General features: G+C 44.4%; 1 protein-coding gene across 4 annotated transcripts in view; it reads right to left on the bottom strand.

Annotated features, from left to right (window-relative positions):
- Positions 1–13131, bottom strand: part of CCDC88A (coiled-coil domain containing 88A) — a 303481-nt gene that overhangs the window by 139954 nt on the left and 150396 nt on the right. For all 4 annotated transcript variants that reach the window (XM_069768845.1, XM_069768841.1, XM_069768844.1 and 1 more), the window contains exon 4: positions 3845–3914. In XM_069768845.1, the coding sequence (XP_069624946.1) occupies positions 3845–3914 (70 nt within the window). The remainder of the gene's footprint in view (positions 1–3844; positions 3915–13131) is intronic.

Here is a 13131-nt window from a genome sequence, read left to right as displayed (position 1 = left end):
TGACAGGGCACACCTGTGAAGTGAAAACCATTCCCGGTGACTACCTCTTGAAGCTCATGAAGAGAATGCCAAGAGTGTGCAAAGCAGTCATCAAAGCAAAAGGTGGCTACTATGAAGAACCTAGAATATAAGACATAATTTCAGTTGTTTCACACTTTTTTGTTAAGTATATAATCCACATGTGTTAATTCATAGTTTTGATGCCTTCAGTGTGAATGTACAATTTTCATAGTCATGAAAATACAGAAAAATCTTTAAATGAGAAGGTGTGTCCAAACTTTTGGTCTGTACTGTAGATCTGCATGAGAATCTGCCTCCAGAGATTATTATATATTAAAGGGGAGTTTTCAGTGTCATAGTTACCAGTGTGATGTGTAATGGTTACCAGTGTTACCAGTGTGATGTCTAATGGCCGCTCTCTGCTCCTTATCTCACTGCAGAGCTGTGTGTGATTATACCTGACACATCTGCAGGTTCCTCTCAGCTTCAGCTTCCAGCTCACAGGCAGACAGGCTTGCAATATTGTTACAATACAGCAGAGCTCAAGAGCTTAAAAAAATGTGTTTTCACTAAGACAAAATGTTAAATGTTACTGTTCTATGTTAGGTATGTGCCTCACACTGGTAATCCCCCTTTTTGTTAAAAAGAGGCAGATTCTCATGGAGATCTATGTCCGACCCATAGCCTGGAACAGCTCATTTACATATAAGAAAAACATGGATTTCCCTGGAATAAGACGTCAGATCATAGATATCAAGGTATCATTATGCAGCTTCCTATGTCCTACAAGTCCATTATAGACGGCTTAAGAGGGATGATCCTACTCAAAGATTCCCTTTAACCCCTTTCCAACATTGGGCGTAACAGTACGCCTACGTCGGACACCCCTGTTTGTTTACGGACACATGACAGCTAATCTATTCAACTGACATGTGCCCGCAACAGCCGTGGGTGGAATTGCGTTCCGCCTGCGGCTGTAAACTAGTTAAATGTCGCTGTCAATCTCTGAAAAAGGCATTTAACTCGTGCATACTGGAAGCGTGTCGCACGATAACAGGTCACCGATGGGTCGGCATGACAACCAGAAGTCTGCAGGAGACCTTTATAGTTGTCACTGCCAGATTGCTATGAGCGCTGCTCCACGGTCGGCGCTCCTAGCTTGTGAGCATTTCTGCTACACAAAAGCGATCTGATCATCGCCTGTGTGTAGCAAAATGGATTAAAGTATTGCAGCTCCTAGTCTCCTATGGAGACTATTGAAGCATGCAAAAAGTAAAAAAAAAAAAGTTTTAAAAAAATATTTAAAAAATATATAAAACGTCAAATCACCCCCCTTTTTGCCCCATGCAAAATAACACAATAAAAAAAAAAATATAAACATATTTGGTATCGCCGTGTTCAGAATTGCCCGATCTATCAATATAAAAAAAAGAATTAACACGATCGCTGAATGGCATAACGAGAAAAAAAATGTAATACGCCAGAATTCCTTTTTTTGGTCTCTGCTACATTGCAATAAAATGCAATAACGGGCGATCAAAAGATCGTATCTACATAAAATGGTATCAATAAAAACGCCAGCTTGGCACACAAAAAAAAAGGCCTCACCTGACCCCAGATCACGAAAAATGGAGACGCAACAGGTCTTCAAAAATGGCGCCATTGTTTTTTTTTATTTTTTGTAACAAATTTTGGATTTTTTTTCAACACTTAAATAAGAAATAACCTACTTGTGAACTAGCATTCACCTGGAAAATCATAATGGCAGGTCAGTTTTAGCATTTAGTGAACATGGTAAGAAAACAACTGTGGAATTGCACTTTTTTTTTTTGCAATTTGGCCACACTTGGAATATTTTTCCCATTTTCCAGTACACGATATGTTAAGACCAATAGTGTAGTTAAAAAAATAAAATAAGTTATGGCTCTGGGAAGAACGGGAGCAAAAAGCTGAAATTTTAAGGGGTTAAGTCTATGCTCACACATGGCATTTTCGCTACTTTTTTTCTGCACAGTTTTGACACAAAACCTGAAGCATTTCTTTGTACAAGCAAAGTCAGGCTCCTTAAGTCTCATGCAAATGTTGCTTATTTTTTTCCTTGCAGATGTTAAGCAATTTTAAATCTGCAGCATGTTCATTCTTTCAGCGTTTTCACCCATTCTAATGACTGGGGGGGGGGTCACATTGTATTTCCTGCCAGGAGTCAAATTTTTTATGAGGAAATGCCTGCAACAAATACTTAATGCAGTGTTCCCCAAGTCCGGTTCCCAAGAGCCACCAACAGGTCATGTTTTCAAGATTTCCTTAGTATTGTACAGGTGATGGAATTATTGCCTGTGCAGGTGATGCAATTATCACCTGTGCAATACTAAGGAAGTCCTGAAAACATGACCTGTTGGTGGCTCTTGAGGACCGGAGTTGGGGAACATTGACTTAATGTGTGAACACACCCTTATAGTGCAAGGTTTAACATTCCTTATCACCTATGGCACTTAAGTCGCTTTACATCCAGAGAGAACATTGTGAGTTGGTGGTAGCTGGTCTCCTGGTACACATACAGAAGAATTTCTAGAAGGCTTCCAAGTAAATGGATGTCTGTACATAAACCACATGCCACTATCCTCAGACTGTACTTTCCGCAGTTCTCTGGGGCAGAGGGACAATGGGTCTCATTTGCCAAAACTGGGAAAAAGAAAAAAAATGGTCTTTGTTGCCCAAAGCAAAAATCACAGCTCAACTTTAAATTTGTGAATAGCTCATGTGAAAAAAAGCTGTCCTGCGATTGGTAACTATGGGCAAAACAAGACCGTTTTTCTTCGAATACCTTCCTCAATTTAGTGCGGCAGCATGATGGCTCAGTGGTTAGCAATGCTACTTTGCAGGTTTGGGGATCGTGCCCACCTCAGGAGAGTTGTGTATGCAGAGCTGTGTGGGGGAATGTATTGTGGGGGCATTGAAAAGGTATCATCCATACAGTGTGGCCTCACTAGGAGAATATTTCTGTGTTGGTGCATATAAAGAACTGGTTGTGGTTAGGGTACTGGTTTAGTGTAAAATACAAATAAAAATTGGGAGTTATGCAATTAGGAACAAGTACAAATATAAATATTATTTATCTACACACCACCGGAGGTTTATCTACTTATATTTACAGAAATGCATCCATTCTTTATTCTAGAAGCTCCCATACGAATTAGGCCGGGGTTACACTTGTGAGTGCAATGCGAGAAACTCGCACGAGTCTCTCACATCAATACCTGGTGCTTCCACTGGCGGTTCGGACCGGAGCGTTCAGCTGCATAGAAATACATTCAGCCGCACACTCCGGTCCCGAGTGGCGGCGGCAATGCCGGGTATTGATGTGAGACTTGTGCGAGTTTCTCGCATTGCACTCACAAGTGTGACCTTGGCCTGGCCTTAGGAGAATGCCGGTCGACCTTCTGATGTGTATGTGATTCAAGACAGATAATGTGAGAAGAGGAGTATGGGGCAGTTGGAATTTTAACTGGAAGATTATCTAAAATGAGTGTAAACAGGAAAGCTTGTTTCATGATACAGTCTAAACAGGCTGCCGATCACCTGAGGAAGGAGCAGGATGCTCGTTTGTAGGGTGAAATTATCTTTTGTTCTGTACAATAGATGATCGTTGTCAGCAGTGCATCTTGTGTAAACAGGACTTCGCTGTCAACGCCAATGGCGGTTAACTTTCCAATAGCCAAGCTGAGCATTAGTCAGTATCTGCTTCTGCTGTTTAGATCACAGTCCCTAGTTGTAAATTTTATTTACTATCAAACACCCCTTTTGGTATAATTTGTTGCAAAACTTTTTTTTTATATATACTCACCAGAAATTGGGTTTTTTCCAATAATCAGAACATTTGGCAAAGTCATCATAACTAACTGTTGTAATGATTCCTGTGGAAGAGAGGAAGAGGTTACACATAAGTGATGGATACTCTGGGAAACTCTCTGCAAACAAATATTATTTCAAAATACATTTCAAAGTCCCATCAATTACATTAACATGGCGGATGGAAATCAAGTGCAGAATTTTTATTACCTTTAAATAAATAATCGTAATATGTTCACACATAGGGGCAGATACTAATTGTTAGTGCAAACTTGTATTAGACAATCTTAAATTGTGCCAGATTTATTATAGTGGTTCATGCTGCTTGATAAATCTGCCTAAGTTTAAGGGCTCATACTCACATGCGAGAAACTCAGATGAGCCTTGCACATCAATACCCGGCACTGCCGCCGGCACTCAGGAGCGGAGCGTTCAGCGCATGTATTGCTATGTGGCCGCACGCTCCGATCTAAGTGCCAGGTGTAGTGCCGGGTATTAACATGCGAGACTCATCCGAGTTTCTTACAGGTGAGTATGAGCCCCAGGACTTTGGGCCAATTAGCCAGAGTGTTTGCGACAAATTTCCGGTAGCCAAATTCATCAAAAGTTACACCATAACTTATCAGAAATGTTACTCCAGTTTTTGACTGGAGCAGCATTTCTTGCAAAGTACACGGAGCAGCACACCACTGAGGATGTGCCGATTTCTTTAAGTGGCATGCTCACACCTTAATGAATTTGGCGGCATCCTACTCCACCAAGTCCCTTCTTCGAAACTGGCTCTGAATCAGCTCTTTTAAAATAGCCATACCTCTTCTATAGCATCCACTGACAAACATACAGAGACTTTTGTTTTTTTGCGGGACAAGATGTAGTTTTAAAATACACTATTCATATTACAATATAGTGTAGGGGAAAATGGCAAACAAATTGCAAGTGCAGGGAAATGGAGGAAATATATGCAATTCCACTATTGTTTTCTGGGCTTTATTTTTTGTGTTGTTCATTGCAAAGTAAAAACGAATCTGAAGTTGTGATTTTCCACGGCAGTACGATTTTGGAAAGACAAAACTTGTATAGTTTTTTAATATTTTAATTGGCTTAAAAAATTGAATTTTGTCAAAATAAATAACATTAAAAAAAATTGGTTTGTGCCGTCATGCAACTTTTTTTTATGTTACTGGATATTAATGCAGTTTCCTGGGTCATGTTTTTTGCATAGCAATTCAGTGTTTTTTTTTATACCTGCAATTGTGAGGTACTATGTTTTCATTGTGGTGACTGAAAAAAATCACAACTGTTTTGATTTTTTTTTTCTTATTACGGTGTTTATCAGCTTACTTCATTTTATATTTTGCAATCTATTTCCACTAGGGAACAAAAGATGTACTTGTCCAATTAACATTTTTGTGCAATCTTTGTTAGAAACAATAAAAAGAAATTGACAGGTGTTTGTCAAAATGCAACAATGAAAAATACTTATACCATAAGGCACAACTCCCCCCTGTATATCCCCACCAATATCCAATTACCATACACAATTGTCTATTATACACTGAGTCCTTTCTCCATTATTACTGCCCTGCACCAAATATCCGTCACATGCTCATAGCTTCTGACTCATCACTGGGCCATGTCCCTATTTGAGACACAATACCACATATATTTGTATCTTGATACTCACTATAAGGGCTCTTTTCCATTTGCGAGAAACACGTCCAAGTCTCGCATGTGAAAACCAAGCTCTGGCGCCGACACTCCAGAGTGGAGCGTGCGGCCGCATAGCAATACATGGAGCTGCACGCTCCACTCCCAAGTGCCGGTGCCAGAGCTTGGTTTTCATATGCGAGAAACGGACGTGTTTCTCGCAAATGGAGAAACCCCCAAAGTGCAGAGTGTGCAGCAGGCAGTAGAGGACCAGGGGAGTATGTGCCTGCCCCAACGCGCGTTTCAGTCTGTCCTTCGCCAGGGGTCACATTTTATATTTTGATAGATTGGATACGAAATATTATTTATATTAGTTATTTTTTATAAGCTGGATGTCACAGAGCAGAGCACATGACAGACGTGGTGGTGTTCAGCCAGTCCCTGTCAAATACAGTAATTGACTCGCTAAAGGGTACTTCACACTGAGCGAGGTCGCTAGCGAGATCGCTGCTGAGTCACAAGTTTTGTGACGCAACAGCGACCTCAGTAGCGATCTCGCTATGTTTGACACGTAGCAGCGACCAGGCCCCTGCTGTGAGATCGCTGGTCGTGTCGGAATGGCCTGGACCTTTTTTTGATCGTTGAGGTCCCGCTGGGTAGCACACATCGCTGTGTTTGACACCTTACCAACAACCTCGTTGACGACTCAGACACCGACACATAGGTGTGCATTTGCGTTGCCTTTTCCGCACCCCTCCGCTCCGATTGGTGGTCGCTACTGCATTCTGATTGGCGGTCATGCCTTCAACAGAAGGCGACATAGTAGCGCTTCCATCCTTTGTTCCTGACCGCGTGGTGGTTTGCAGATCGTTGTAGAGTTCTCCGGCCTGCGACTCCTCTTCGATTTATCTATTCTTCAACGGTTCTTCTGACACCTATATTTTGTGCACGGTAGGTATTGTTGGGGGTCTCAAAAGCGTTTTCATTTTTTCCTTAATTTATTTGGCAAGGCCGCCACCAATCAGAACGCAGTAGCAACCACCAATCGGAACGGAATGGGCGCGGATAAGGCAACGCAAATGCATACCTGTGTGACTACAACGTCACACAGGACGTCCCTCATCGAGGTCTGAATTGTCATAATAGCTGCCATGTGACAAGGTCACAACGACATCGTTGTAGAGGTCGCTACAGGTCGCCGCATTGCTGCTGCGTCGTTGGGAAGATCTCACTGTTTGACATCTCACCAGCGACCACATAGCGACGCAGCAACGATCCTTGACAGGTCGTATCGTTGTCGGGATCGCTTTAGCGTCGTTAAGTGTGACGGGGCCTTAAGATCACATCACAGGGCAGCCAGTGAGCAACCGAACTAACATCTGGGCTAGTTCATTGGAAGGTAGTCAATGACGGACAGCAGCATTTAATAGGTTAATAATAACAAGTGGAGAGAGTGCCGATTGCTGGTTTTAGAGGTTATGAAATATAGCTGACATCTGTCCTGTTCAGTGTCGTTCCTCCTTCTGAGCCAGCTCCAAAGTCCTTGACATGCTCCATGACCTGAATATCCGTCATGGTGTGTGAAGAGAATAAGAAAGCTTGGGATGAATTAGTGCCCCCAAACCTCAAAGAACTTGTAAAAAAGACTGGGTCAAAGTTACACCAAAATTATGCGAGAGACTGATAAAGTCATACGGAAAATTACTGTATCAAGCTATCGCTGCTAAAGGTGGTTTTTCCAGCTATTGATTCATGGGGTGTACTTACTTTCTTTTACACGGCTTCTGAGTCTTGACCTAGTTTTCGGTAAATAAATAATAACATGGTGTAATTTGTCATGTGTTGTTTTTCATCTGAGGTTGGATTTACCAAATGTTAAAACCTTCTAAGGACCAGGTGGTTTTTTCTTTTAAATATGCGATACGTAAAACCAATACGTAATACCGTATGTTTTTCCTCATGACTGTATGCCTCTGAGGAGAACCATAGCAATGCATTGTTGTGAGATTACTAGGATGTTCTTCATAGATCAGAAGCCTCTAGAAGGCTTTTCAGTGAGGCGAGTAGCATCCGTAACCTGGGAAGATTCCTGGCACAATGTGCTGCTGGGGCTACAAGAATGATTCACGACACGTGGACACAAACTACACCATAGAGAATCCTTGTATCATGCTTTCTCCCTCAGGCCATGAACTAGACGGAACACGTGATCAGTAGAGTTGAGCGACCTTGACCTTTTTAGAGTCGAGCCGGGTTTTGCGAAACCCGACTATGTCCAAAGTCGGGTCGAGTGAAATCGGCCGATTATGACGTAAAGTCGGGATCGACCGAAACACGAAACCCAATGCAAGTCAATGGGGCAGCATAGTCGGCAGTGAGTGGGGGCCAGGAAAACACCTAGAGTGGCCATTTTAATGTCAAAACCATCCATTCTTCTTAATGAAGCTTGTCAAGCGTAATTTACCTTATAATAATTGGAAGGCATTTGAAATTGGGGGTCATTTGGCTAAAGTTGTGGGGGGTAGGGCTGGTTCAAGTAATTAGTGGGCCCAGGAAATCTGGACCACGTCACGGCAGTGGAGCAGGGAGAGGTAAGTATTTCAACTTTGCAAGTGCTGTGAACCTGAGCAAGCAGGGGGGGCCCACTCGTTGGCATTGGCACTGGCACAGGGCCCCTCAAAGTACAGCGGTGTGTTTGCACGGCGGGGGCGCCTCCCACCGGCAGCAACACTTTTGCGTACTATGAGAGGCCCTGTGCCAGTGACGTCGCCAACTAGTATTCCTCCCCCCACCTGATGAAGGAACCTGCACTTTCATCTGCACCTTCCTCTTTGTCCCCGTGTAAGGTGGTATGGTATGCGGGAAGAGCAACCTGACTTTCAGCAGGGTCACAATGTTGTTGTGTAGCGTGCACGGGGAATGTTGCGTTATGGGTCAATGTACCAGCAGACTCATCTATCACTGGCTGGGCAATGGGCACGATGAAGTGGAAACACAGATATAGGCCCAAAGAAGAAAGTGGGCTAAATGCAGTTCAAAATTGGTAACACAGGAATAACCAGGGGGCATTGCAGTGGAGGACAACTGGAATGAGAGGCTGACACAGAGAGTAGGGCCAAATCAGTAAGTAGTCGAAATGCAGTTCAAAATTGGCAACCGTAGTAAACAGGCGGCACAGCTTTGTTCAGTGGAGGAGAACAGCAAGGAGTGGCAGACACCGATAGTAGGCCCCAAACCAACTAGTACGCCAAATGCAGTTGTTCCATTTAACCACAATTTAATGAGAGCCTGAAGATAGAAGCTCAGGAAAGGCAACCTGGGGAACACCTTGGAGTGTAACACACCATCTCTCTCCACCCCATACCCATTTTGTATGGCCTAATGCAGTGTACTTTTCTACAACTACTAAACGAGAGTCGGAAGACCGAAGCAATGGCAAGGAAACCTGGGGAACACCTTAGAGTGTAACACACCCTCTCTCTACACCCCATACCCAATTTGAAGGCCTAATGCAGTGTAGTTTCCAAGAACTACTAAACGAGAGCCGGAAGATCGAAGCTCAGGAAAGGCAACCTGGGGAACACCTTGGAGTGTAACACACCCTCTCGCTACACCCCATACCCAATTTGAAGGCCTAATGCAGCGTAGTTTCCAACAACTACTAAACGAGAGCCGGAAGATCGAAGCTCAGGAAAGGCAACCTGGGGAACACCTTGGAGTGGAACACACCATCTCTCTACACCCCATACCCAATTTGAAGGCCTAATGCAGAGTAGTTTCCAAGAACTACTAAACGAGAGCCGGAAGATCGAAGCTCAGGAAAGGCAACCTGGGGAACACCTTGGAGTGTAACACAACGTCTCTCTACACGACGGAAGGGCTGATTCTTAGGAAGGAAGGCTGTTGGAAATAAGCATTGCGCGTCCGAGGGTGATTATATTCTTATTAGGTATATACTCACCCTCGGACGCGCCCTGCTTCTTTATTTGGAATGAATGTTTATTTGCAATGTGGTGTTGACTTTCTCTATTATTTTGGTAATTAATGATTTTATTATTTTCATTATTTTGCATCTTCTCGGCAATAATATAAAGAAGACGCGACAGGACAACACTCGGTGGATGCCATATGTGTGTTTTCAATTTAAAAAAACTTTCAGTTAACTACTTGCAGGAGAAAGTAATTGTAGCTGGTGGCCATTTTTAGTACTGTACCAGATTAGAGTTGTGTGTTTGTTTTTAATGTTAAAATGTCTGCATTTGATATCTCACCAGTATTTTCTTTTTTATAAGCAAAATACTTATTTTTATATTTTCTGATGTTGGTTCCAGGGGTACACGGCCAGCAGTGCCCTGGTCAGTGTAGTAGTAGTTGAAAGAATGGACCGCAGACAGGCATCGAAGGCCTAAAATAATAACACATGGCTGTAGGCAATTTTAAATTGGTTCCAGGGGTACACGGACAGCAGTGGTGTGGTCAGTGGAGGCCTAGTGGAAGGAGTGACCGCAGACAGGCATCGAAGGCCTAACATAACAAACTTGGGCTGGCTGTAGGCACTTTTAAATTGGTTCCAGGGGTACACGGGCAGCAGTGGTCTGGTCAGTGGAAGTCTAGTGGAAGGAGTGACCGCAGACAGGCATCGAAGGCCTAAAATAATAACACATGGCTGTAGGCAATTTTAAATTGGTTCCAGGGGTACACGGGCAGCAGTGACCTGGTCAGTGTAGTAGTAGTTGAAAGAATGGACCGCAGACAGGCATCGAAGGCCTAAAATAAAAAAATTGGGCTGGCTGTAGGCAATTTTAAATTGGTTCCAGGGGTACACGGCCAGCAGTGCCCTGGTCAGTGTAGTAGTAGTTGAAAGAATGGACCGCAGACAGGCATCGAAGGCCTAAAATAATAACACATGGCTGTAGGCAATTTTAAATTGGTTCCAGGGGTACACGGACAGCAGTGGTGTGGTCAGTGGAGGCCTAGTGGAAGGAGTGACCGCAGACAGGCATCGAAGGCCTAAAATAATAACACATGGCTGTAGGCAATTTTAAATTGGTTCCAGGGGTACACGGACAGCAGTGGTGTGGTCAGTGGAGGCCTAGTGGAAGGAGTGACCGCAGACAGGCATCGAAGGCCTAAAATAATAACACATGGCTGTAGGCAATTTTAAATTGGTTCCAGGGGTACACGGGCAGCAGTGACCTGGTCAGTGTAGTAGTAGTTGAAAGAATGGACCGCAGACAGGCATCGAAGGCCTAAAATAAAAAAATTGGGCTGGCTGTAGGCAATTTTAAATTGGTTCCAGGGGTACACGGCCAGCAGTGCCCTGGTCAGTGTAGTAGTAGTTGAAAGAATGGACCGCAGACAGGCATCGAAGGCCTAAAATAATAACACATGGCTGTAGGCAATTTTAAATTGGTTCCAGGGGTACACGGACAGCAGTGGTGTGGTCAGTGGAGGCCTAGTGGAAGGAGTGACCGCAGACAGGCATCGAAGGCCTAACATAACAAACTTGGGCTGGCTGTAGGCACTTTTAAATTGGTTCCAGGGGTACACGGGCAGCAGTGGTCTGGTCAGTGGAAGTCTAGTGGAAGGAGTGACCGCAGACAGGCATCGAAGGCCTAAAATAATAACACATGGCTGTAGGCAATTTTAAATTGGTTCCAGGGGTACACGGACAGCAGTGGTGTGGTCAGTGGAGGCCTAGTGGAAGGAGTGACCGCAGACAGGCATCGAAGGCCTAAAATAATAACACATGGCTGTAGGCAATTTTAAATTGGTTCCAGGGGTACACGGACAGCAGTGGTGTGGTCAGTGGAGGCCTAGTGGAAGGAGTGACCGCAGACAGGCATCGAAGGCCTAAAATAATAACACATGGCTGTAGGCAATTTTAAATTGGTTCCAGGGGTACACGGGCAGCAGTGACCTGGTCAGTGTAGTAGTAGTTGAAAGAATGGACCGCAGACAGGCATCGAAGGCCTAAAATAAAAAAATTGGGCTGGCTGTAGGCAATTTTAAATTGGTTCCAGGGGTACACGGCCAGCAGTGCCCTGGTCAGTGTAGTAGTAGTTGAAAGAATGGACCGCAGACAGGCATCGAAGGCCTAAAATAATAACACATGGCTGTAGGCAATTTTAAATTGGTTCCAGGGGTACACGGACAGCAGTGGTGTGGTCAGTGGAGGCCTAGTGGAAGGAGTGACCGCAGACAGGCATCGAAGGCCTAAAATAATAACACATGGCTGTAGGCAATTTTAAATTGGTTCCAGGGGTACACGGGCAGCAGTGACCTGGTCAGTGTAGTAGTAGTTGAAAGAATGGACCGCAGACAGGCATCGAAGGCCTAAAATAAAAAAATTGGGCTGGCTGTAGGCAATTTTAAATTGGTTCCAGGGGTACACGGGCAGCAGTGACCTGGTCAGTGTAGTAGTAGTTGAAAGAATGGACCGCAGACAGGCATCGAAGGCCTAAAATAAAAAAATTGGGCTGGCTGTAGGCAATTTTAAATTGGTTCCAGGGGTACACGGGCAGCAGTGACCTGGTCAGTGTAGTAGTAGTTGAAAGAATGGACCGCAGACAGGCATCGAAGGCCTAAAATAAAAAAATTGGGCTGGCTGTAGGCAATTTTAAATTGGTTCCAGGGGTACACGGGCAGCAGTGGTGTGGTCAGTGGAGGCCTAGTGGAAGGAGTGACCGCAGACAGGCATCGAAGGCCTAAAATAATAACACATGGCTGTAGGCAATTTTAAATTGGTTCCAGGGGTACACGGGCAGCAGTGACCTGGTCAGTGTAGTAGTAGTTGAAAGAATGGACCGCAGACAGGCATCGAAGGCCTAAAATAAAAAAATTGGGCTGGCTGTAGGCAATTTTAAATTGGTTCCAGGGGTACACGGCCAGCAGTGCCCTGGTCAGTGTAGTAGTAGTTGAAAGAATGGACCGCAGACAGGCATCGAAGGCCTAAAATAATAACACATGGCTGTAGGCAATTTTAAATTGGTTCCAGGGGTACACGGACAGCAGTGGTGTGGTCAGTGGAGGCCTAGTGGAAGGAGTGACCGCAGACAGGCATCGAAGGCCTAACATAACAAACTTGGGCTGGCTGTAGGCACTTTTAAATTGGTTCCAGGGGTACACGGGCAGCAGTGGTCTGGTCAGTGGAAGTCTAGTGGAAGGAGTGACCGCAGACAGGCATCGAAGGCCTAAAATAATAACACATGGCTGTAGGCAATTTTAAATTGGTTCCAGGGGTACACGGACAGCAGTGGTGTGGTCAGTGGAGGCCTAGTGGAAGGAGTGACCGCAGACAGGCATCGAAGGCCTAAAATAATAACACATGGCTGTAGGCAATTTTAAATTGGTTCCAGGGGTACACGGACAGCAGTGGTGTGGTCAGTGGAGGCCTAGTGGAAGGAGTGACCGCAGACAGGCATCGAAGGCCTAAAATAATAACACATGGCTGTAGGCAATTTTAAATTGGTTCCAGGGGTACACGGGCAGCAGTGACCTGGTCAGTGTAGTAGTAGTTGAAAGAATGGACCGCAGACAGGCATCGAAGGCCTAAAATAAAAAAATTGGGCTGGCTGTAGGCAATTTTAAATTGGTTCCAGGGGTACACGGCCAGCAGTGCCCTGGTCAGTGTAG

Source organism: Ranitomeya imitator, chromosome 5 (genome assembly GCF_032444005.1).
Source record: "Ranitomeya imitator isolate aRanImi1 chromosome 5, aRanImi1.pri, whole genome shotgun sequence".
Classification (NCBI taxonomy): domain Eukaryota; kingdom Metazoa; phylum Chordata; class Amphibia; order Anura; family Dendrobatidae; genus Ranitomeya; species Ranitomeya imitator.
This window is presented reverse-complemented; position numbering and strand designations above follow the sequence as displayed.